The 26,212-nt window shown below is 40.0% G+C and overlaps 1 protein-coding gene and 1 long non-coding RNA gene across 12 annotated transcripts in view; one reads left to right on the plus strand and one right to left on the minus strand.

The window, feature by feature from the left end:
* Positions 1-21,653, minus strand: part of HMGN3 (high mobility group nucleosomal binding domain 3) — a 33,730-nt gene extending 12,077 nt beyond the window's left edge. For 8 of the 11 annotated variants that reach the window (XM_070449824.1, XM_070449819.1, XM_070449821.1 and 5 more), the window contains exons 1-2: positions 21,326-21,653; positions 583-633 (exon numbers count right to left, since the gene is read on the minus strand). In XM_070449824.1, the coding sequence (XP_070305925.1) occupies positions 583-633; positions 21,326-21,553 (279 nt within the window). In that variant the 5' untranslated portion in view covers positions 21,554-21,653. Of the gene's footprint in view, positions 1-582; positions 634-20,748; positions 20,882-20,971; positions 21,247-21,325 lie in introns of those variants that run through there. The other 3 variants (XM_070449820.1, XM_070449823.1, XM_070449818.1) reach the window with 3 other exon arrangements.
* Positions 21,654-21,728: 75 nt separating this feature from the next.
* Positions 21,729-25,790, plus strand: LOC139029681 (uncharacterized). Its single transcript, XR_011481872.1, has 2 exons — positions 21,729-21,806; positions 24,765-25,790. It is a non-coding gene; the product is annotated as an uncharacterized lncRNA (long non-coding RNA).
* Positions 25,791-26,212: the final 422 nt, after the last annotated feature.

Genomic DNA, 26,212 nt, shown 5'->3' on the forward strand with positions numbered 1-26,212 from the left:
ATCTCTTCCAAGTTCCCAGCTTTTTGGAGTTCTCTGTATTTTCATACAGAGCTTCTTTGACTTACTATCTAATTATCCCAAACCCTAAGAATTTTCCTGGTGAAAAATAAAAACTTTAAAATTCTGACATTTTACACATCTTTTGTAGTTTTTGACTTTAGAAGAGGATTGCTTTTAGGCAAATATTCAGAACCCAAACGGTAATTTATAGTTCACTCACTGGAGTGGAGAATTTATTAAATCAACAGTCTTTCATTTCCTTACTGTGAAAGGCGGACTTTGTTCTCCTTGATGAATTTACCTATTATCTCACTCTTTGCCCAGAAGGAATTCTCAGTATCTGCTTTAACAGACAGCAGCACTGACAAGTAGAAACATAACAGCACAGTAAGTGGAAAACACCTCCTCAGTGCGCCTGAAATCTACCGAGGCCAAGGGCGGTGACAGAGCCACACTTTTCTCTCTGGTTTACGCAGTCTCAACAATCCAGTTTAGAAGAGGAGTCATTCAGATGCAGACAATCATAACAATACTAGAAATTCCAGTTAACAATTAAATGCAGGGTGTTAAAGATACACTTACCTCCTGTTTAGTTACTTTGGATCCATCCTTGCCCTCTGTATTTTCTGGAGACTAAAAAGAAAATATTTGGGTGAATTGTATTTAAGTTGGAAAATGCATATTAAAAGACCACATAAACCAGTGATAATCTCCAGAGAAAAGTAAGTTTGTAAGAGGATACGTTTTATACACACACACACACACACACACACACTGCATTTATCTGCATAACTGCTCTAATATAAAACCAGAATTGTTGCAAGAACTGATCTGAGCCCCTGTTCTCAATGTACACTCACTTGAAGTGATTTTCATTGACTTCTCCTGTCACCGGGGGAAAGAACAGGGAGCCAATAGTCACTTTGTTCCCCTAAGATGAGAGCAGGAAACTCCCAGGCCAAGCGCAAAACTGTATTTTCACCCCATACTCGTCTAGCTTTGATTTCAAGCCCATTTCCTGATAAGACTTTACACATTTATCATGCATTCCCGTTTTTCCATCAGTTAACTCCAGGGTCTCTCCCACACTCCCAGCCTCAGCGGAACGGCCCAGCACCCAGCCACCCTAGCTGATTTCTTCCCAGACTTTGATCCATCTCCCCAGGCAGCATCTGCCCACTCTGCGATAGCTCAAACCTGACTCCTTTCCAGACTCCATAAATACACTTGGATTTATAAGACAAATCAATTATGTCAATATATTTTTATTGGCTGGACAATAAATGAGATGAAAACAATTCAAATAATCAGAAAATTAAAACTGTTTGACACAAGACAGGAATAGAGTGGGCTTCCCAAGTGGCGCTAGTGGTAAAGAACCTGCCTCCCAGTGCAGGAGACTTAATAAGAGATGCGGGTTCGATCCCTGGATGGGGACGATCCCCTGGAGAAGGGAATGGCTACCCACGCCAGTATTCTTGCCTGGAGAATCCCATGGACAGAGGAGCCTAGTGGGCTATGGTCCATAGGGTCACAAAGAATCAGACACAACTGAAGTGACTTAGCAGGCAAGCACGCAGGAATAGAAGAGTGGCTCAGATGGTAAGGAATCTGCTTGTAATGCAGAGACCCAGGTTTGATCCTTGGGTCGGGAAGATCTCCTGGAGAATGGAAGAGACACCCACTTCAGTACTCCTGTCTGGAGAATTCCATGGACAGAGGAGCCTGCTGGGGCTACACTCCATAGGGTCGCAAAGAATCAGACACTAACTGAGCAAATAGAATTCCTAGGACAAAAAAATACAAATAGCAAACTGACATTTGACACAATGCATGACTTAAGAAAATCAAACAGCTATGTGGTAATGCCTAGTCTGAGAAAATGAGAAAAACATTGAAAAGCTCCTCAAACCCACTGTTTGCTGGGGTTGGTGACACTGTAAATTAATACAATATTTTCAAAGAACAGTCTGGCAATATAGAAAAGACACAGAGGACTAATCATGTAATGACAGAGTTAATTCTGATTTTGGAATCAAGACTCAGAGAAAGAAACTTTGTAAAAATACCATTTTGTTTGTATTCTTTCTAATATGAAATAACTGGAAACAACTCACAGGATCAATAAATAACAGACAAATGTTTAGATAAACAATATAAGTATTAATGTTATGGGATTAGAAATAGTTAAGCTATGTGAACACATGGAAAGTCCACATAAAGTAAGATTAAATTTAAACACTTAGATTATAGGAAAATCCCTGGCAGACCAATGGCTAGGACTCCACACTTCCACTGCTGAGGGCCTGGGTGCAATCTTGGGAACTAAGATCATGTAAGCTTCACAGTGCCACCAAGAGAATATTAATAAATAAACAAAGGCTTAGGTTATAAAGAAACATGTAAAAGGTCAGAAGTAGCTAAAGTCTTGGAGAAAGACAGAAGCTTTTCTTCAATACAAACAACTCAGTAAACCTCTTCTTCTCTGCTGCTCCCTGGTACCCAGTCTATGGTTTTCTCTCCTCAAAACCTCCCAGATTCTCTCTCTTCAGAACCTCCCAGATCCATGGAGTTCTCTCCTGTTTCCACATCAACCAACTATTTTCCCCTCATCCATGGAATCCTCTCTATCATCAAGGAACACAGAGCTTCTCTTTTCTCTCCCCACTCTCTGGCACAGGAATGTCTGGCTCACAGATCTTGTGCTGTATCAGCTGGCTGAGTTAGAGACAGAAAAATCTCAGAAAATCTAATAGGTGAGCCATTTGGCTTTGCCATTTCCCCAGTCACCAATGTGACCCTTCTGGCCACAAACCAGGCGCTCTGCTGTCTGAAGTGCTGGGCTCAGCAGACCCGATCTGGGCTACCCTCTACCTGTAACTGACAGGCTTTTAAAGAAGCAGCACACAGCTTCTTATTTGTTTTTTGGCCATGTGGGATGTTAAGTTTCCTGACCGGGGATTGAATCCACCCTCCCTGCATTGTAAGCGCAGAGTCTTAACCACTGGACTTCCAGGGAAGTCTCCACACAGCTTCTACTGACATTAAATGACATTAAATTTTTTTTTCTTAAACTGATATTATCCACAAATTTTTTTCCCCTTAAACTGATATTAATGACATTATGTTCAATATGCTTCCAGGCAGTGGATTTGTGACAGCAATATGACTGATCACTCTCTAAACTGAACTAATATTGTTTGTACTGGATGCAAATTACTGCAACAGAGAAACCTGGAAACCAACCCCCCCATCCCCCAAAAGAGGCAGGTATAACTGAATATGTTAACGCTTCCAGATGAATGAATGAGCCTAAGACTGGAGATGGGAAGGGAGACAACTGTAGCAAAGCTGGTTTCTCTGGCAACCACTCCACGAGATCTCTGTATAAACAAGCACACAGCAAACTGGTAGGCAGGAACGACCCAAATGATCGTCACCCTGGGATCAGTGGGGTTCTGCGGCACGCACGCAGGTCCAGACACCACTGCACTCTTGGCTCTCTAGCTCAGAGCCCTGTGATCTGGGACAGTGACCTGATCATGTGACTCCGTCTCTATCTCTGATCGAGGATGATGACACCAAACTCAAAGGGTCCTTGTTTACGATCAAGCGAGATATTGGGGAAAGCATTTCATACACTGAATGGCTATACAGATGTTATACAACAAAACATGTAAGATCTTAATGAGTCTTTTTTTATAGTAATGATATTTATTTGAGTATAGAGGTAAAATAAAGAACCACCTTTTAATCCTGAAATTCTAGACTTCCATATTTGTGACTAACCCATATCTACTAAGCCGTATTCATCTTAATGAGTCTGTAAATTATCAAATATGATATATTAAATTCAATACAGTCTTGAGGTTGAGCACAATTCCTTACATCCAGATTCCCTGCAACCTTGTCATCTGTTTCTGTTACATGGATTAACAGGTATATGATTTCAGAAAGACCTGTCACCTTTCAGGCTGTCTGTATCACACACTGCTAACACTTAGCCACGAGGCTGGAGAGAGCAGGAGGTCATGGTATAAGGGAATCAAAAGAGAAGCCCGAAGCTTTCGTCCGAGATTTTGAGGAATAAAAATGAGGAAAAGGGAGAAATAAGGCTTGGGGGTGTACATAGATGATCTCAGATATACTTCAACCGCCTTGTGAGCAGAAGGGAAGGATGAAGTGAGTGAGACAGGATGCTGGGGGTTCCAAGGCAGAGGGGTTCCTGCCCGGCTCCCCGAGACAGGGCAGACTCACGCTGATCTAGTTTGAACGCAGAATGGTCAAGAAGGCAGAGAACCACGGTCTAACAAAAAAGATATTCACGTATCTGAGGCTCCTTCAGCATCCAAGTGGATGGGGGCTGAACTAAGAACCAGCAAGGGGTAGGGGACACATGTGGTGGCCTGATGGAAGGCACAGCAGGGATTCTGGGGGAGTCAGAAATACCACTGGGTGGCAGATCACGCAAGTCAGCAGGCAGCTGGATCACCAAACACCTGGTAACCCAATGGGAAAAGAGAATCAGCCAAGAGCACGAACTGTGTATGGCAAAAATCAACAGGTAGTTGAACTTTTTAAATCTGCAAGTTCTGAAAATGCAAGTAGGCTCCTTGAAATTAAAAAGAACTCAAAACATAAACTCTAGACCAGATACAGCAGCAGAAATAATGAACTGTCATGGAGTGCTGAGGAACTAGCCCAGAATGTAACAAACAGCAATGAGGAGATAAACATGAAAGAGAGGTTAGGAGACATGGTGGTTAACTGCAAGGATCCACATATGTTTAATAGACATTCAGAAGCAGAGAACAGAGACACTGGTGGGAAGGCAAAGGCATAATGGGTGAGAATTTTCCCAAACTGAAGTCATGAGTCTCCAGATGGAAAACTCACACCAAGGAACAAACTGGAAACAAAACAAAGCAACCATATACAACGAGACATAATAAAACTACAGAAGGTCAAAGAAAATGAAGAAAGTCATTAAAAGTTTCCAGAATTAACAGATGGATTATTTTCAAAGAATTAACTTCTCACCAGAATCTGTAAACTATAGGAAACTCCAAAGAAATGTTCAAGGAGTTGAGGAAAACTGTCAGCCTAAAATTTTACACCCAGCTATCATTCAAGAGTAAAGGTAAAATGAAGATATGTCAGAATACAAATACTAAGAGTTTACTGCCAACAGAGTCTTTCTTTCAACAAGGATCTAAAACTAAAGGATCAAATTCAGCAAGAAGAAAAGAGAATTGAGATGAAAGAAAAATGTATATGAAAAAAGTATAAAATATATTGGCAATCTATTAATTGTAGATACTAATATCTATTTTTTGTGTTTAAAATATTTCAATAGAAATCATAGACTAGTGTTGCCCTAAAGAATTATAAAATGTAAGTTTAGATTTTTTGATAGCTAATGAAGAAAGTAAAAAGACAAAGGTGAAACTAATTTTGATAATATATTTCATTTAGCTGAAGATACCTGAAACTTTACCATTTCAACACGCTATCAAGATTCAAATTATTAATCAGATATGTGGCAAACGTTCTTAACACTAAATCTTCAAAACTTGGCATGTATTTTACATTTACAGCACATTTCCACTCAAATGCTAAGTTTTCACTAGGAATACCTGACCCATATTTAGAGGTCATAAACTTTACTGTAGTTTCACATATCCAGGTTGTTGCAAACATGTTTAAAACCTCCCAATAACTGAATCGAATATCAGCTTTTAAATTTAAATTGATGAAATTAAAATTTTTAACACTTGGCTCATTCTTTCTCAGTGGCTAATAGCCCCATGTAGTTAGTGACTGCCACACTGCGAGGCACAGGTCTAGACAGTCACAACCATGAAAGATGAGAGGAGGGGGAACAGAGTATCCCCAGCTCCAGCATGGGAGGGTCCTGGTTTTGTTCTGCAGGATTATACAGACACAGAATCATTTTAGATCATATTAAAATAAAATTTTAAAGACAGGCATTACGTTTTTTAAGAAAATAAAAAGCATCTATACACTTAACAAATCAGGAGGAATGAAATAAAGTGAATTTTACAAATCAAAGGCAAGGAAGAAAAGAGTAAAAAAAAAAAAAAAAAGGAAAACACATGATAAATAGAAACCACAAAGTAAGTCATTAGAAAAAGCCCACATATATTAGTTATCATAATATACCTAAACAAATTACACTCATTCATTATAATGTCAAACAGAAGAAATAGAATGCAAGTATATGATTACTTGTAAATTTCCAAACATGCACAAATCAATATTATGGATTTATAAATTACATATACATCATGAACATCTAAAATCATGACCTGCAAGGATATCATGACCTGCAAGGATACTGCAAGGATAGACAATGAATTCATGATCATAGTTATCTTCAGGCAAGGTCACAAGGGAAGGGAACCAAAGGGTGTTTTGAACTTAAACTTTACAACATTTAATTCTTAGGAAGATCTGAAGTAAAGAGGATAAAACATGTTCAAATACGTGCATTCTGAATGATGGGTAAATAGGCATGTCATATTACCTCCTGAATGTTTCTGTATTTAAAACCCCCAAAAGTGTCACCAATATTCAGGGGAAAGGGGGTGGAAATAAAGCCCCGTTGGCAGCGCCACATCTCCTGCCAACACAAATTCCACAACTATTAGTGTTTCTTGTATTTCTTACAAGTCTGAGCAGACACCACCTCTTCCTCTTCTGGCCAAAACATACAGTTCTGAGTCATGTCATTTGTGCTGATATGAAGGAATGTGGAGGCAGGCAAGATGGGAAGCCAGGGTTCCTTTAGCAGCTGACCAACTTCACTGTCTCCACTCTCCCATCTTACAAAGATGCCAGAGTCCTGCATCTGAGGACACGAAAATGCACTGAAGGGGACAAAATCATATGGCCTTAAGACTGCAACAGGATGAGGAGTCCTTCTTGGGAAACGAAGGAAATGAAATCTGGAATTTTCATTCTGCAGATCATCCATAGGTATCAACAGAACAAATGCCCACTTATTGAGATTCTCCTTGAATAAACAGCAGTTCCCACTTTACTCAGGTGCTCTTACTGGGACCATCAGCCCAGCTTTCTCTCTCCAAACTCAGGAAGGTATCTGCAAAGATGAGAGAATCATTATGCCCCTCAACAGTTGCTTGGAAACAGCTCTGGATGGTGCTAGCCTCCAAATTTGTCACTTCTGAGAAAAATCATGAGGGTGTGGCAGGAAGCTGGGAAGTATAGTACCTCCTGGTGCCATCTTTTTCAGCTGCAGAAGAAAGAAAAGAGCTCGGGATTCTTAGCAATGAGTGCTGGACCTTCTGTTAAAGTTCCACATAGTCTTTACTGCTAAGTGCAGGCTCTCAGAGTTTTCCTTCCAAGACCTTAAGTGACAAGGGTTATTGTTTTCTAACTTAAATGAATTCACTGAGATCTTAGAGTATGTACACAATTCAAGTAACCATTAGCCAGCTGCCATAGAACATATTCAGACTCAACTGCTGGATTATCCATGCTGATGCAGGAAAGTTGGGAGCAGATATAACACTGCAAATAAACAATCACTTCTTTTCATCTGGGGAATGTATTACTTTGAACGGACTCTACTTAACTTGCTGGTCAGTATGTTTAAATTAGTATCATTTCTCTTTTAAAATTAATTTTTAAACATTTTCAGAACTAATTTACATTTTGTTACAAATCTAAAGCTGGAGAAAATAGAGCAGTCCAATAGTGAACTGGTTAGCAGAGGAAAACCATTTGAGGACAAAAATCCAAATAACCCACCCAGAGAAAGACTGAAATGTGTCCATAACTAAGTTTTCACTCTTCTGCTAAAATTGACACATAATTAAATTACTTAAGGCAGCATTAATTTCCCTCCACACATGAGGGCACTGTCCATGAAATTCTCATGAAGTTTTCCAAATAACACATATTTCCCTTAAACTCAAATATGCACATATTTGAATTTGACTCATGAAACAGACTGACAATTTTATTCAAAGCCCTAAGGACCACTGTTTAACATCCGCATGGCAGTTTTCTGTTCACTAAGTGTATGTTTGGGATCTTCCAATACTGCCATTTCCTTCTCCAGGAGATCTTCCCAACCCGGGGATTGAACCTGAGTCTCCCGCATTGTAGGCAGACACTTATTGTCTGAGCCAGCAGGGAAGTCCAGCCACCAGGGAAGTCCAATACTGCCTTGGTTGCTAAAATAACCCTTAAAAAATCCAGTATTTGGGAGTGAGAGGTCACATGCAAATGACCTTCATTAATAATGAAACCAACATCAAATTTCTTTCTTACTTCCTCCTTGGCTTACATCTATTAATTTCATCCAACCTCTAGAAACCCAAATAGCTTATTAAGGCCACGAAGCTAGTATGTCTTCCCCAAATAAAATCTTGTTGTTCATGATAAAAGTAATGGAGTAAAGACTCTGCTTTAAAAAGACTCTTGATGAACTGAAATAAACAGCAACTCTCTCTTTTCTGAGGGATTCTTTCAAGGAAAGTATCTCACGGATTCCATTACAAAAGACAACTGAAAGCAAAGAAAAAGCTGTGTTTTAAGTATGCTCAGTGAAATTTTCTTCGTATAAATGTACATAATTTAAAAATGAAAATATATCATTAATATGGAATAACTTAAAAATTTTACACAGCTCTTTGGTCTGAGCTGCCTTTTTCACGAGAGTCACCTCTTCCCATATGTTGGGTGAATGGGATGGTGGAGGAAGCTCCTGGCTGAGGCTGGAAGCCTGACCCCAACCTGGCTTGTATCTTATGTCCCTGGGCCTGAGTCTCTCCATGAAGAAGACTAAGAGGTTGGATCCAAAGATCTCACTCGCCTGACTTACTGAGCTACTCGAATATATACTAATCACATATACTAACATACACTATGAAGTGTATATTGCGGAGATGTCAGGTACTGAAGCCTTGGAAAGGGATACCAGAAGAGACCCAGAGCAACCATCATCCTCTCAGCAAACATGGACTCTGTACTGCACTCATGTGCAAGGCAGTGATCTAAATGAGTTAATCTCTTTCACCACAATCCTGTGAGGCACGTAAACAGCATCATATCCATTGTATGAATGAGGAACTGGCCAGAGAGGTTTAGGTAACTGCCAAGACAACACAGCTGGTAATCTTACTGGTAAGTGTAAGGGCTGGGATTCAGACCCGGGGGCCAGGCTCAGAGTTCATCTTCTCACCCACTATAGGCTCTAAGCACTTTCTTCTGGCTTTGCTAGATTCAAAACTGGGTGCAGAGCTGGGACGTTAGGGTAGCAGGAGGCTTCCAGTCTGGGAAGTACCTTAACCTGATTCTAGACCTGAACAAGCAACACATAATATGTAATGGAGTGTTTCCTCCTCAGTCTCATTTCTGAGCTTCTTAGAATAACAAGAAACAATTTCCCATTAGAAATATGATGTGTTAATTGCTTCCACGTTCTGGCTATTTGCAGCGAACAATGGGGTGCATGTATAGTCCCAAATTACGGTTTTTTCTGGATATATGACCAAGAGTGGGACTGCTGGATCATAGGGTAGCTCTGTTTTTAGTTTTTAAGGAACTAAATGTCCATTTGAATGAATAAACATGTGGGGACTTCCCCAGTGTTCCAGTGGCTAAGATTCCTCTCCTCCAACGCAGGGGCCCAGATTTGATCCCTGGACTGGGAACTAGATCCCACATGCTGCAACTAAAGAGTTCACACACCCTAACTAGAAATCCTGCATGTCACAACTAAGACCCACATAGCCAAATAAAATAAATAGTAAAAAAAAAAAAAGATGTGGTACATATATACAATGGAATATTTCTCAACCGTTAAGAATGAAATAATGACACAGAAACATCGACGGACTTAAGAGATCCTTACACTAAGCAAAATGTCAGGCAGAGAAAAATATCATGACATCATTTGTATGTGGAATCTGTAAAAATGACACAAATGAACTTATTTACAAAACAGAAACAGACTCACAGACTTAGGAAACAAATTTATAGTAAGCAAAGGGGAAAGGTGAGGGTGGGATGAATTGGCAGTTTGGGATTAACACATACACACTACTATATACATTAATAAAACAGATAATCGACAAGGACCTACTGTATAGCACAGGGAACTTTACTCAATATTCTGCAATAAGCTATATGGGAAAAGAATCTGAAAAAGAATAGATATAGGTATATGTAAAACTGAATCACCTTGCTATATACCTGAAACTAACACAATACTGTAAATCAACTATACTGCAACACACCCTATACTGCAAATAAATAAAAAATTTTAAAAGGACTACACCTATTATAAAACTTAAGATAATTCTGAAAAAATAAAAATATTACATGTTGAGATGCACATAAATTCACTATCCTAGGTTTTTAAATGTTCATACATATGGCTACAAGTACTTTCATCTTATTATTAAAAGACAAAACACCAAATAATTTCTGTCATTTTCGTAGCACTTTCTCTATGTACACTCACCTTGTTGCTGTGTTTGATCATCTCAACAGCACTGACATACACAAGGACTGTCTCAATATTCCCATTTTACAGATAAAGAATAGAGACTCAAAGAAGTCAAGTGACTTTCCCCCATTAAAGGGTGGGGGAGACCACCCTAGACCCGTCTCTCAACTTTTACACCAGGGATTTTAAAGGGATGTTGTCAAATCCCTTTATTTTCCTATTTGTTCAGATACGAATTTACTTCTACTAAATGGTAAACAAGTTATGATGTTCCTCATATTTTTGCAAAATGAATCAAGCCGGCTCTGACGTGATGGACGTGTGACCATTAAAAGGGGGGACAGTAAAATTAAAAACTGTAAATAAAAGAAGAGATAAAGGAAAGCAATGAGGAGTAGACAGAAAAGATACAGTTCAAAAATGTATTCTATGGCATATATATGGAACATCAGAAGTCTTTCAAGCTTCACACTCAAGTCTTTGGTGTGTTTACCTCCCACATACACTGGGTTTAGGACTCACAGCAACTTCCCACAAAGTAGAATTTAACTAATTGTGTCCAGTATTGTAAAAAGCCACAGCTTATAACCAAAAAGATAGAAAAGAAAAAAAAAAAAAACACCTTTGGGGGTAAACTTTTTATTTATCTGTGTATGGGGTCAAAATAATAAAAGATATAACTTTAAAATAATGTCACTTCATACCTTTAAAAAATAACTTTTGTAATTAAACACTAATCAACTGGTAATCCAGAACTCTGAAATAAAAATCCATTCAGTTCTAGGTCCAACAGCCTTTCCAAGTTATGAGGCTTTTATTCTTATTTGATGAGTTCCAAACACAAAAGCACTTGCTTGTTTTTTAAATCCAATGCCTAAGCAATGGGGGCTTTGTATACTTATTACAACCTGTCAATGCTGCTGCTTCAGTCGTGTCCGACTTTTCGCGATCCTCCATCCCTGGGATTCTCCAGGCAAGAACACTGGAGTGGGTTGCCATTTCCTTCTCCAGTGCATGAAAGTGAAAAGTGAAAGTAAAGTCGCTCAGTCGTGTCTGACTCTTCATGACCCCATGGACGGCAGACTACCAGGCCCCTCTGTCCATGGGATTTTCCAGGCAAGAGCACTGGCGTGGGTCGCCATTGCCTTCTCCACAACCTGTCAATATTACTGTATAATATGCAAGTGTTCATGGGGTTCTCAGGTCTCTGAGACTCAGATTCCTCATCTGCAAAACTGAGCCAAAAATATATTCTACCATGTTGGGTTACTGGAGACTTTAAATGAGATGGTGAATGCAAAGTTCTTAGCACAGGGCCTGGCATGTGTGACACAGTCAATGGATGTTCCATATAGTGAGGCTGGTATTTTTTTTTAATTGACGTATTGGAAAAGACCCTGATGCTGGGAAAGACTGAAGGCAGGAGGAGAAGGGGACGACAGAGGATGAGATGGTTGGATGGCATCACCAACTCGATGGACGTGGACTTGAGCAAACTCTGGCGGTTGCTAATGGACAGGGGAGCCTGGTGTGCTGCAGTCCATGGGGTCGCAAAGAGTCGGACGCGACTGAAGGACTGAACTGAAACTGATGCAAGTGTATTCACATGTTTCTGGTGACAGGCGAATATCCCTGTTATCTGAAAATATAACAACGAAGACAATACACCTTGGAAATAAATTTGGTGTAAACAAAGGCAGAGAAAATATGAAGTTTAAGACTCTCAATACTCAAAGATGCCAATGCTTAGGGATGGAAACTTCACATATATACCTACGGACCATTAGTTCCTGAAATACCCAGAAGGCTTCATGATAATGTGCATCTTTCTGAAGCCAGAGGTCCGGACCCTGAAGGCAGCCTTAGGGTGTGATCACAGATATAATGACTTGTGGGGTAACTTCTGACTGGTGCCTAGAAGCAATGGCATCAGCCTATATCTTAATAAAGACAATATTTTAAACAGATGGACACACTTATTTACATAACTCTTGAGTCTTCCCTGTTTCATTCATTGGGCGCCTTTATTTAAATACAAATACCTATCACTGACTCAATGGATGTGACTTTAAGCAAACTCCGGGAGATAGTGAAGGACAGGGAAACCTGTCATGCTGCAGTCCATGGGGTCACAAAGAGTCGGACATAACTTTGAGAGACTGAACATCGACCACCACCTGAGATTATCAGAAATGAACATGTAGTACTGTGGTGTCACAGTTAGGAGCAAAATGCTTGAGGGCTGGGGTGGAATTCCTAGTTCTGTCACTTCCCAGCTGTGTGACCCAGGGGAAATGCCTTCATCTGACTAAGTCCCAGTTTTCTCACTGTGTCTGGGGCTGAGACCAGCTGCAGGCTCCGTGGTTCAGGACACAGACTGCAGGCAGATCTGGCTCGGCCACCCCCACCTCTGAAGATGTCATTGTGGAGAATAGACCTGACCCGGCGCTTAGATGATTCAGGTTATTAATGCAAAGTGCTGGGAACAGTGCCTGAGTCATAGAAAGCCACCTAAATGTTATTTATTGTGGCTGTCAGTATCATACTCTGTGAGACGAGGCCAGCCTTGCAGAACTGCAGGGAGAATAAAATGAAATAATATGAAAGTACTCCATAATGCTTCCCACCCAGGTTTATTTCTAACAACTTCACATATTTTTTATTTAAAAGAAGGTATCTAATGACTATAAAGTACAAAGCTCAGCCAGGCATTCAATAAATGGTAGCTATTTAACGTTTAATGGTAATAAATATATGCATATGTTGTTACTGGTAAGTTTCTCTTAAAATATTAAATTTTGGAACCAATTTTGAGACTTAAAACCTTTTTTCTCTACCTCCCTACTTCTGATTATGCATATCATTTACTTTCTGTGACTGAACAAGCATTTGCTTTGGGCAGATTTAAATGGCCCTGTTTTCTGGATATGCCCACAAGATGTAAAAATACTGGACTCAATAAACACCTTGACCAGCGTCCAATACAAGATTCGATTGAACTCTTCTAAGAAGGCAGTGAAATGCACAGTAAATAAGCAGCCAGTGGGGGGGGAGTGGAATTCAACATTTTGATTTGGTTTGTTATCTTCAGCACTGATTTTCAAATTACTCAGGAGACTAACGTCGTATTTCAACACACTAGGTACTCTGAAAGCAGACAGCTTAAATGGTCCTTATGTCAGTCGCCATTTCCAAACTGTAACCTGCAGGAAAGCGGAATATATTTAAATTTGGTATAAACAAAGGCAGTGCTTTAGGGGAAAAATATAGGGAAAATGGATCACTTGATAACTGATTTGCCAAGGGAATTTTAATGTTATATGGTGGAATTTTTAAGCATAATTTTTTTCTGTGAGAAAAATCAACCATGTAAAAATGCACTAGATAAAAGCTTGTGTTCTCTTAAAAACACTACATTTGTTATCTGGTTGTTGAACATTGACTTCTATAATTGCAGTTAATTGGACATACAGGTGAGATCTATGTGCCACTGGTCCTCCTGTAAAATGAAAGCTTGGATTACCACAAGGCTATTATTTCACTGCAATTCTCTTAATAATTAAAAATTATCATTCAGTATCCTATGATAAACCATAATGGAGAAGTACATATATATATATATTCCTATGTGTAAAGATAGATATATACACATAAAACACTTTGCTATATAGCAGAAACTAACACAACACTGTAAATCAACTATACATCAATTAAAAAAAAAACGGTCTCACAACATGGAACATCTATTTGACTGTTTCACACATGCTAGGCCCTGTGCTAAGAACTTTGCATTCACCACCTCATTTAATGTCTCCAATAACCCAACAAGGTAGCATATATTTTTATCCCAGTTTTGCAGATGAGGAATCTGAGTCTGAGAGACCTGAGAACTGAGAGGCTTAGAGTTAAGCAACCTGCCCTAAAACATACAGCTAGTAAACAGTAAAGCCAGGTCAAACTGGACGATCTCCCCAACAAAGACATGAAGTAATTCAAGTTACTACTTTCTTTTCTTGAAAACGATTCATTCATGCACTTGTTCAACAAACAGGTATAGTACCTGTGCTAGATGCTGTGGCAGGAATTAAGAAAAGACCAGAGCCATCAAACACTTCATGGTCAAGTGAAATTAGAAGGACTACAAAATTAATTCAAAATTAGGCAATCAATCAAACAATATATGTCAATTTAGAAACATGGTCCTCACCTTTTAAACATCAGAGGGTGGCTACAAGAAAAGCATGGGGCCAGGAAGTCACAGAATCTTCACTAACGAGAGAGGGTACCTATTGTGCACAATCTAACCTCAACTGCTATGAACATAACAGGCCTTGAATTTAACTTTCTTCTACTTCAAAGAAAGCAAGACTTCACAGAGGACCTCTATTAACAAACTAGCAATGATCCCCTTGAGATTTAAAAAAACAAAGTAACCCCCACAACCCTTTTAACAACTTTTTGTCAGTGTTTTTTCTTTGGACATTCAGTCTGGCCAAACTTGTGAATGTTTAGAGCTCATAGTTTCTCTTGTGGCTCATTATCACTCCTTGTCATGAGTTATAAATACTGTCATATTTATATTACTTACACTGTCAGACTGAGAGATCCTTAAAAACAAGGGCCTTTACTCACTCATTTCAGAAAGTTTGTAATGTCAATAATTCACTTACTTTCCCAAGGTGATGGTACTCTGCATTAAGGTGACGCTTGATAAACGTTTATCTCACATGAAGTGAGTGAAGGGCTGAATAAAATGTATAACCCTGATGTTTTGGAGCCTTTACTCAAATATAGGTTTCATAGACGTTATCAACTCAAACTTAGCAAGTATTTATGGATGGCATACTACGTGTCAGGCCCTTTCACATGCAGACTGGGCAGCTCAAAATGGCATGCGTGCATGCTTAGTCGCTTCACTAGTGTCTGACTCTTTGTGACCCTATGGACTGCAGCCCGCCAGTCTCCTCTGTCCATGGGATTTTCCAGGCAAGAATACTGGAGTGGGTTGCCATTTCCTCCTCCAGGATATCTTCCCAACACAGGGACACAACCCATGTCTCCTGCATCTCCTGCATTGCAGGCAGATTCTTTACCGCTGAGCCACCGGGGAAGCCCAAACCAACTTATAGATTCAATTTAAGCCCTATCAAAATCATGGCAGCATGCTGTAGAAATTTACAAGCTGATTCAAAAATCTGTATGAAAGCCAAAACAATTTTTAAAAAGAACATAGTGAGAGACTGACATTATCAGTATCAAATCTTACTATACCATAGTAATCAAGATAATGTGGTATTAATATATGAATTAAATATATAGATTACGAACACAATTCAGAGCAGACATCAAACCTTTACATTTATGATGAACTGATTTTCGATAAAGGTGCCTAGGCAATTCAGTGAAAAAGGATGGTCTTTTTAAACAATTGGTGCTATAACAAGTAGATATCCACATATACCAAAACAAAAATAATGTAAAACTGAAACCCTTATCTCACACTATTTACAAATTTAACTCAAAATGGGTCATAGACCTAAATATCAGGGTTAAAATTATAAAACTTCTAGAAGTAAAAATCTGTGACCTTAGATTAGGCAAAGATTTATTAGATAAGATGTTAAACGGATTGCATCAAAATTTAAAAAACTTCTGTTCTTCCAAAGACATCAAGACAATACTTTTTAAAAAGCCACAGATTGGAAGGAAAGATCTATAAATCATTTATGATAAAGGACTTGTATCCAGAATATATAAAGAACTCTTACAAATCAATAAGACGAAAATCCAATTTTAAAATGGGCAAAACATTTGAATAGACATTTCACCTAAGGTATCTATTACGCTAGTAAACACATGAAAAGATGCTCATCATCACTACTTATAATGGAAATGTAAATTAGGCTAATTAAAAAGCTACAAGCAAAAAACTCCAACAATATTAGCTATGAGCACAGATGCAGAGAAAACTGGAACCCTCACACACTGACGATACAATTACCATCAAAATCAGTTTGGAAGTTTCTTAAAACATTTAAATATAGACTTTCATACCACCTGTCAGTTCCACCCTTAGGAAACTTCCCAAGAGAAAATGAAAATATGTCCATACAAAGACTTACATATAAATATTCATGACAGCATTATTTATAACAATTCAAAATTAAAACAATTCAGATGTCTATCAACCTGTGAAAGGTTAAACAAAAAGTCGGAAATTCATACAACGGACTACTATTAGACAATAAAAAAGAATGGAGTACAGATACATGCTACTCTACCTCAAAAGCATTGTGCTGAGTGAAAGAAACCAGACACAATTAGATGACATATTGTCTGATTCCTTTTATATAAAATTTCTAGAAAAAGCAAATCTATAGAGATAGTAATCAGTGGTTGCCTAGGACTGGGGTGGGAGTAGGGAATGTCTGCAAACAATGGAGAAGACCTTTCTGGAGTGATGGAAGTGGTTTAGAACTGGACTACAGAAATGTCACACAACTCTATAAATGTATTAAAAGTCACTGATCTGTATACTTTGTATAGATAAATGGACTCTATGGTAAGTACATCATACCTCAATAAACCTTTTTTTTTTTTTAAGGGAATCATAGCCCCATCCATATTGCTTGAGAGTTGCTTAAATGTCAGTGTCACTCAGCACTGCACAGTGACACAATCTTTTTTTTTAAAACCACACTGTTTTTTAAAACTCACATCTCATTATTCTTAATGATATACATTTATTTGATTTCTAGTTAAACTAAACATTTTCATCTATTGGGTCTGTTATTTTCTTATAAGGATATACATCTATTTCATAAGGACATCTTTTCATCTTTTTGAAAGTAGCACATTTTCAGTGGTATGTGGTAGAAATATTTTTTCCCAGTTTTTCATGAGTTTTAAAATTTTGTTAACAGGGTTTTCTTTTTCTTTGCCATATTGACATATTCATTTTCATGTAGTCAAATTTATCTATTTTCATTTACAGAGTCTGTCTCTGGTGTTATAATATGCAATCTTCTTTTGAAACATTAATCAGAAACCTTGAGTATTGTTAGGCAAGCATCCCCTGTCCCAAGCCCAGCGTTACTGGGCTTTTCTATTTTATGAAAAGAGATAAAACATAATTTCAAATCTCAAAGCTGGAGGCAGACGGACTTTTCTGCCTTAAACCTTTACAGGTGAAGAGGGACTAGTGTTGACATCCCAAATTCCTGGAAAATTGTCTCATTAGAGAAAACTTCTAATGTGATACACCTGACATTTCCAGTAGTCCCAGTGATGAGGAATTGGAAAAATAAAAAGAAGGATGTGAAAATGTGCCCGCTGTTGCTAGTCATGCCAGGACGATGGCTCGAGGGCTCGTTGGCTGAGGCCTCTTTGTAGACCATCAGGTCATTCCATAACAACGCGATCACTGCATTCAACGTGATCAGGCATTCGTGGATGTCTGGCCGGAACAGTCTAGAACTCAGTCACTCACTGTCCCACCACCACCTGAGTCCAGGAATATTATCATTTTCCCTGCTGCTCCATTCACTATTAGAGGGTGGTCACTCATTACCCATTAGGTAATGAATACAGGAAACACAACTTTATTTAAATCTCACTGACTCAGGAAGAGATGTAACACTAACTGAAGAACTCGTCACTACTGAGTGATATATTCATCGAAAAATACTACTGCAGTTCCAAAAACCACGTGTTTTCATGCAGCTACGACTGAAAACTCATAAAGGTAAGACAGGCTCAAGGATGTATTGTACAACAGCGGGACTCCGGGACTACAGTTATTATTTCGCAGTAACTGTAAATGGAATGTAATCTTTATAACTGGATAAAAAATTTTAAAAATAATAAAAAATTTTAAAAAAAAGAAATGCCGTAAAAACGTTTTATATTAATGTGGACACTATGGCCTTCAAGGCATATAACCTGAGGCCCGGTCACATTAGATACAATCAGAAGAGGCATTCAAGTACCTGAAAACAGAAAATGACTGATTTTTTTCTCTGTATATTTGAGTCTCCCCCACACACATACATTTCCAAGACTGGCCCCAATTCAACCTCTTTCCTTATCTATCCTACAGTTTTTGGAATCTATACAATATATTCTAGGACCTATATACAGGTTTAATATTATTCAATTGTTTTGTGCCCATTACTCATCAAATTAAACATAAGCTCCATGAGGGCAAACTTTGTATTCCTATGGCATTCAAGCAGTGCTAGGATTCCAGATGCTTCTACTGACTTTGTTAGTGCCATTTCTTCCTCTGCGGCCTCAACAGCGCTCATTAAATAACATTTCTTGATTTCTGGAAAAAGTTGGGCCAAGAAGGTAAACAAACAAAAAAAAGTATTGTGAGGGCACTTTGAAAACTTACAATGTAAAACAGGCAGTGCTTTAGCTAAAAAAAATATCACGGAGTAGTATGTAAATGCTTTGGCAGATACCCCAGCTTTACAGATCTCGAAGAGCAAAGCACAGATTGTCTCCAGTTCTCTTCTTTGCACCTAGGCAGGCTTCATCTAATGACTATAGTTTCCTATGTAAGTTTCAGGGAACCCCAGGGTTCCATGAGGCAGTTCCAGGGTTCTAAGAGGCAGCATCAAGGTTTGCCGGTGAAGGGGATGGCCATGGGAGCCACGTTTAATTTGTGGTTGCTCCTATCCAAGTAACAGCCCAGGTCTTTGAGCTGTATGTATAAATGAAAAGCATTTCTATTAATCAAGGAGAGGTGTCCTGTCTCCAAAGAAGACTGACACATAGGTGCCTGCACACAGGTCCGCCCTCAGTCCCAGGATGCCTGGCTAGCTGCTTCTCTGCTTTCTAGGGAAATAAAACAATAATCAAAACCCAGTTTCTCTACTGTTCTTCTGTTCTTCCCTTCTGTTCCCTTAAGAAAGGGCACTGAGAATAAGTAAGAGCAATGGTTTCACCAACTCTGACTCCTGGACAACAGGATTCCAGCACATCAGGATCTCTTATAATAAAGAATTTATACAAGCTATTTGTCTACCTTTGTTAATAATTCCCAGAATGGAGATGATATCAACTCACTCTGGAACCCAGTTCTTGGTGATTCTACTAGAATTCCCAACCTCATCATTAAACCAAAGATTAAATGCCGAAAATGGTGGCATCATTCTAATATCCTCATTGTAGTACTGGAAAAACCGTACTTTCAAAATAATTAAATTTAACTAATGAATCTGAAGTATCAGTACTCTTAATATGCCATCCATCTTCTCAGGCTGGGCGTTTCTTCGCGTTTCAAATTCCTCTTCACCACCCATGAATGAGTAAATAAAAGAGAATGAGTAAACAATGTCTGAAAGTAAGGCCTTTACCTACAGCATCTAATTAAACCTATGGTTACTAGTTATTGGTAGCTGAGACCCTTAGGTAATTCCTGTCTTAAAGCCCCAGTTCAATGGCAGTACCACCTCTCAAGAGGTTCTGAGGATTAAATGCGACGTTAAACCAAACTCCGCCCACAGTATGAGGCATATAGTATGTGCACAATAAACTCTTAGATTTAAAAAAAAAAAAAACTTTTAATTATATTTTTTTCAAGTGGAGGAGACAGGTTTCCACTAACTTCGAAGTAAAGACAGATAAAAAGGCAAAAGCCTCTGTATTTTTAAAGCTGCAAGATTTTGAAAATAATGAGATCACTTACAAACACAAATCATTCCACCATCTTTAACTGATAGAGCAACATACTATTTGCCCTTTTGCTTCCGATCTAATACCCTCACTGCTTAACACTGTTGGACACGCGAGGCCAGGCGGTGGGAGGGTGCAAAGTATTTTCTTAGCAACAGCCGCCACACTGCAGTTTCTCCTCGGGGTGGAGGAAAAAGCCTTCCCTTCCCTCCCTGGGACAATGACAAGTCGCAGCCGGACTCCGAGGGAAACGTGCGCACCCGGAGCGAGTCAGTTGGGTGTCCGGGCCTGCGCGGAAGGGGACACATAATGGTCCTCCAGGAGGGACCCCCGGCCCCCCCCCTCCGCACCCAGGGGCGCGAGAGCACGCGGAGCCCGCCTTCCCGGACCGAGTGTGGGTTCGGGTCGCCGAATCGGACCCGGTGACCCCTGCCCTTTGCAACCACAGTTGCGCGCGCCCCCGGCGGCGTCCCGTTCCTGCGCAGGGCCAACTCCGCGAGTCCCCGCCGCCAACTGCACGCAGGTCCAGCCGCCCGGCCCTGCCCGACACTGGAGTGGGTACATACGGGTCTGCAGCGGGGGCGGCAGCGGGGTGAGCGCTCCGTTAAAACATGGCTTTCCCTCTCCCGTGGCCTGAGCGCCTTCGCGGCGCACCGGCGTGGGCACGGCCCACAGGGGAATAACCCCGACATCTGCCCGACTTACTGGATTCATTTCCGATCTCCCTGTGCGTGTTACTTGTTACCCCTCCCCTCCCCCGCGTCTCGCAGCTTTTTCCTGCACACCGACCTCAATCTGGCAGTTTTGGAAAAAGAAAACTCCCCTTCTGGAAGCGGGGCGGAGGGGGGGGTGGGTGGTGAAAAGCGCTTTTGCTTCTTGTTCGAGGTAGAAACCATTCCGGCTAGAATGAGTTCGAAAAGAAGGGAAGTCGCGTCGCCGGAAAGAAAGTAACATCCCGAGATCGATGAGGACAGAGGGAGGGAGCAAGATCTGCAACAGGCACCTGAAAACAAGCGTGAAGGAGCAAAGGGAATCGCCGCCGCCGAGTTACTACCGAGTGCATTCCGCGCCATCCACTGCAAAGGCAAGATTTGCTCTTCTCACAGTCTGAAGGCCTTTGAAATCTTTTTGGATAAGACTCACCTTTCTCTTCGGCATGACTGTATTCGTGCAGCTGAAAAGTAATGCAACGGGCTTGAACTGCTGGCACCGCCGCTGGGTGCTGCCGCCGCCGCAGCTGCTCACGCGCAGGTCCTGGCGTAGCCCGGCCTCCGGGACCTCAACCTCGGCGGCTCCCTCCAGGGGCCCTCTACTCGCTGGTCTCCCCGCTCCTCCAATGAGGAGCCCCGGCAGCCGGTCGCGAGGCCCCATTGGCTGCGGCAACGTTCTAAATTCCACGAGGGCACGCCCACCTCCGCGCGCACGGTACGCGCTGTTGTAGTTTCCACTTCACCGAAAAATCTGCCTGGCGACTGAGCATGCCCAGTTCAACTAGTAAACCCCCAAGCCACGGGATCCTGGAGTTTCATTGTTTTGTTGCTCCCTATTTGGATTGTCATCAGTAGGAAGTGTGGGCCTTCCTAAGGAGGAAAAAGAGTAAGGATGGACACATTAACTTTATAAGGTAAATGTATACATAGCAAGCATTTTATATGTTCCCTGTAAAAGCTTGTAATGAGTGCTATGTGGTGCAGAGCTTTGAAAGTGGGAAGGTACTCTGCTCTGAGACAGTCTGGCAATCTCTGAGGGTCTCAGTTTCCCCTTCTAGATTTCTAGTGACAGTAAACCCTAAAACTGCTTAGGAGTAATCTCCTAAAATCTGATTTCATATCGCTTACTAATTCAGTCACCAGCAAGCTAGGCTTGAAGGTGACTTGAAGGAGTATGTTTATTATGGAAATTTAAAAAGACTGAACAAGATCAAATAAGATTATTTTATTTTTTGGAACGTATTTCTCAAAGTTCTGCAAGGCATTCAATAGGAATTGGGTGCCTGGATTAAATATAAATATAAAATATGTAAAATAAAACAAAGTATTTTAATAAAAAATATAAAATAGACACTCGATTTATTTTATGAAATCATTCTTACCCTGATGCCATAACCAGTGATAAACCTCAAAAGTAAAGAGAACTAGAGAGCAATTTCCTTCGTAAACACAGACATGAAATCTTGAATAATATTTTAGTAAATCAAATAACTAAATGAAATGTAAATTTTTAAAATTGTAAATCGCCTTTATTTAGGTTGAATACTTGGAATCTATATAATATTCTACATCAGCTCTACCTCAATAAAAAAAAGTTCTTTTTAGTAAGTTAAATCCAGCAACATTTAAGAGGATAAGACTTCATAACCAGTGAAGTTTATCCTGGGAATGCAGAATTGGTTTAACATCTGAAAGTCAATCAATGTAATTCAACATAGTAATAGAATGAAGGAAAAAAAAACAATTTTTCAACAGATTCAGGAAAAGCACTAGTGAATGGTTCAACAAACTTTAGTAACTGTATACAATAGAATACTACTCAGCTTGATGAAGAGGAACAAAATATTTCTACCTGGATGAATGTCAAAAACAAAATGCTTTGTGAAAGAAGGCACGTATAAAAGACCATACTGAATAATTCCACTTATATGAAAAATTTTAAAGCAAAATTACACATAGTTTTGTAATCATGTTGGAAGGCAAAAGTTCACATTATAGGAAAACACTAATGAGACCTTACACTACAAATATGGCCAAATCCACTTTAATTACACAAAGGCTACAAATATGTATTAAATAGCATCATCAAGTAATTAATTTTATTTTTTATTTTTTTAAGTAATTAATTTTAATGCTTGACATTTTTCTTTGTTAATTCTCACAATAATGAATTAGTATTCTAGAAAACTGCAGAAGTGATCAATGACTTTCTTTTTTGTAATATCTTTAGGAACACATGGATTTTTTGGCATGGATATTTTTTGGCATGCTTCAATCTGTTGCCATTATTACTTTTTTTCATACTCATATTGCTCCAATGTGAGAGACTTTTTTCAAATTAGTGCTTGTCTACTGTTGACATGATCCCAATTGTTTTTGATAGACTCCTTATTTTCAGGTGTTCAGTGGATCACAATACACTTAAAAGAACTGGGATAAAACCAGTTCTTTGTTTCAGCACTGGATGGAACTTGTTTATAATTTTACCATGGTAATTAATTTATAATGAAATTGTTTTCAAAGAGAGTTAACTTGCAAAGTGCTTTTTATTTTTATTTTTTTAATTAAAAAATTTTGTTTTGGCCAAACCACACAGCATGTAGGGTCTCAGTTCCCTGACCAGGGATCAAACTCTGTATTGGAAGCACAGTTTTATCCACTGTACTTTCAGGGAAGTCCTTGCAAAATGCTTTTTAAACCAATGAAAACATTTTAAAATAAGGTATGTGTGGGAAGGATGAGTAGCACTTGAAATCTGGGTTGAATTGTTTTTCTTTATGGAGATAAAATGATGTCACAACAAAGGTGGGACTGGAGTGATTTATTTTTTCCCCTCTGTGATGAAAAGTGATTCATGAAGTTGGCTGCTTTAGCTGATGTTTGTCGAGACTAACCACTCAACCAACAACAGCAAACACAATTGTGACTGTTTTTACTGCATATAATTAAATAGTGGCACTGGTTTATGGAATTCTTCAAGCCTGAATATTGGAGTGGATAGCCATTCAATAAAAATGAGCATTGCTAATTAGATAAAGAGGGTTGATTGTGGGGACCTTGGGTCCTTTGAGCCCCAGAGTTCATTTACAAGTGATGAGAATAATAGCTTTAGTTGTAAAAATAAATAACAGCATTGGTTCTTTTTACTTTGAAGGCACTTGTACCTGCCTGAGCAGGATGTTAGGGAAGGGAGAGCTTGCCCTGTACCTTCAATAGCCTTCACTGGCAGCCCTGGGGGTGAGGAGGCAGGCAAGGAGGATGATTTTGCAGGTAGCTGCAATTCCAAATTAGAAGGTAAAAACAGCCAAGTAGAAGTGAGCATGCCCTCTGCAAGACAGCGAGAAGGCCAACCTGGTAAGAGGAGACTCCTTGGTTTATCAGTAAATTCCTCTGAGTGTTTCACTTACTTTGACCGATCAACGTCTAAGACTGTAAAGTCTTCTCTGTAGGTTGTGGGTGCTGTTTTAGCCAAGATAGACAAAGGATAAATGAAGAGGGTTACTGCCTGAGGAAGGAAGAAGGAAAAATGAGTGAACAGACCGCTTTTCCAATTCCAGCTCTTCTCCCCTTCTTTCCTTCCCATAATGGTTGGAATCTTACGTGGACCCCCGCACTTTTCAAACACCAAGGTGAAACCATATATGGTACCATGACTGTCATTAAAGAAGGTAGGGGAGGGACAAAGGAAAAGAAAAAAGGGCAGAGGGTAGAAAATACTAGAATGCACTTCAGATGATAAAGATAAGTCTGTTTTAGAAAGTGTTTCCATTTTCCATATGTTTCCACGTAAACACATGCCACACATAGATACACATATGTGGAGTGTGTATGTGTGTGTGTGTTCTAGGTTGTGACTCAAAATTTATTTTTAGGAAGGGTCTTGGTGAAAAACCTTGAAGCTACTGCACAGTCCTAATAAATATTCATTGGAAGGACTGATTCTGAAGCTGAAGCTCCAACACTTTGGCCACCTGATGTGAAGAGCCAGCTCATTGGAAAGGACCCTGATGCTGGGAAGGATTAAAGGGAGAAGAAGGGGATGACAGAGGATGAGATGGTTGGATGGCACCACCGACGTAATGGACGTGAGTTTGAGAAAACTCCAGGAGATGGTGAAGGACAGGGAAGCCTGGCGTGCTGCAGTCCATGGGGTTGCAAAGAGTTGGGCACAGCTGAGTGACTGAACAATAATAGCCCTAATGAGTCTTGTGGATTTGGGGGCTCCAGCAATTTCTTCCTCTGGAGGAACGATGCTTCATCTTCGAATCTTGAAAAGAAAATTTGAAAGGAAGGGGTCACCTCCTTTTTCTGTCCCTCCTTCCCTCTTTCAGGCAGGCACAGGCAGGTTTTGCTCGAAGTAATGGCAGCTGTGGAGAAATCAGAAGTAGAATCATATTTTGTTGCTCCTGATAGACCTGTAATTCCTGGATAAGTTACTGTTCTTCAGTGAATAGGCCAAAGAACTCCAGAAGTCAATGAACAAGAGGTGACAAAAAAGTACTCCTTTGTCGTCGTTGTTGGTATTGTTATCAGTCAAGTCTCTAATTGTACTGAGTGCTTTTTTTTTGAAGAGACCATAGTTTTTACAAAGTAACTAGAACAGTCCATGGCTTCCCGGGTGGTGCAGTGGTAAAGAACTTGCCTGCCAATGCAGGAGGTGCAAGAGACTCAAGCTCGATCCCTGGGTCGGGAGGATCCCCTGGAGTAGGAAACGGCAACCCGCTCCAATATTCTTGCCTGGAAAATTCCATGGACAGAGAAGCCTGGTGGGCAACAGTTCCTGAGTCACAAAGAGTCGGAGTTCTTTGTGACGTTTGTGGGGTTCCATCACTCTAACCCCAGTTTACTGAATCAGGATCTTTTAATGGCTGGATTTGGGAATATACGTTTCAAACAAGCTTCTCGTGTGTTTTTTACACTAGAATTTGAGAATTCTAGTCTGGGCCTGAATGCTGGTACTTAGATTGTATATCTGTGAAAGCCTCTAAAATTAACACACCTCCAAAGTAGGACCTTCATTCTGTGGGTGAAACTTTTCCCCCCCAGACCTCATCTTGAGCTCGGGCTTCATCCCCGCTCAGTTCCAGTGTTGCCAGGCACTACCTACCGTCTTCTCTAGTTGCAAGGAGAGTAAAAACGTCCCACCTTGAGATCTTAGAAAAGCATCTCATCCCAGCTTCCCAGGCAGCTCCTCAGTCTCTGGCAAGGTTAAATTCTGTGGCCCCGCATCCTCAAAGGGCACCCAACCTAAGCAAAACCCCACAAGCCATGCCTCCAAGGCTCTATTATTTCAGCAACTGGACAAACACACCTTGTAACT

This window comes from Odocoileus virginianus, chromosome 19, assembly GCF_023699985.2.
Source record: "Odocoileus virginianus isolate 20LAN1187 ecotype Illinois chromosome 19, Ovbor_1.2, whole genome shotgun sequence".
In the NCBI taxonomy this organism is placed as follows: Eukaryota; Metazoa; Chordata; class Mammalia; order Artiodactyla; family Cervidae; genus Odocoileus; species Odocoileus virginianus.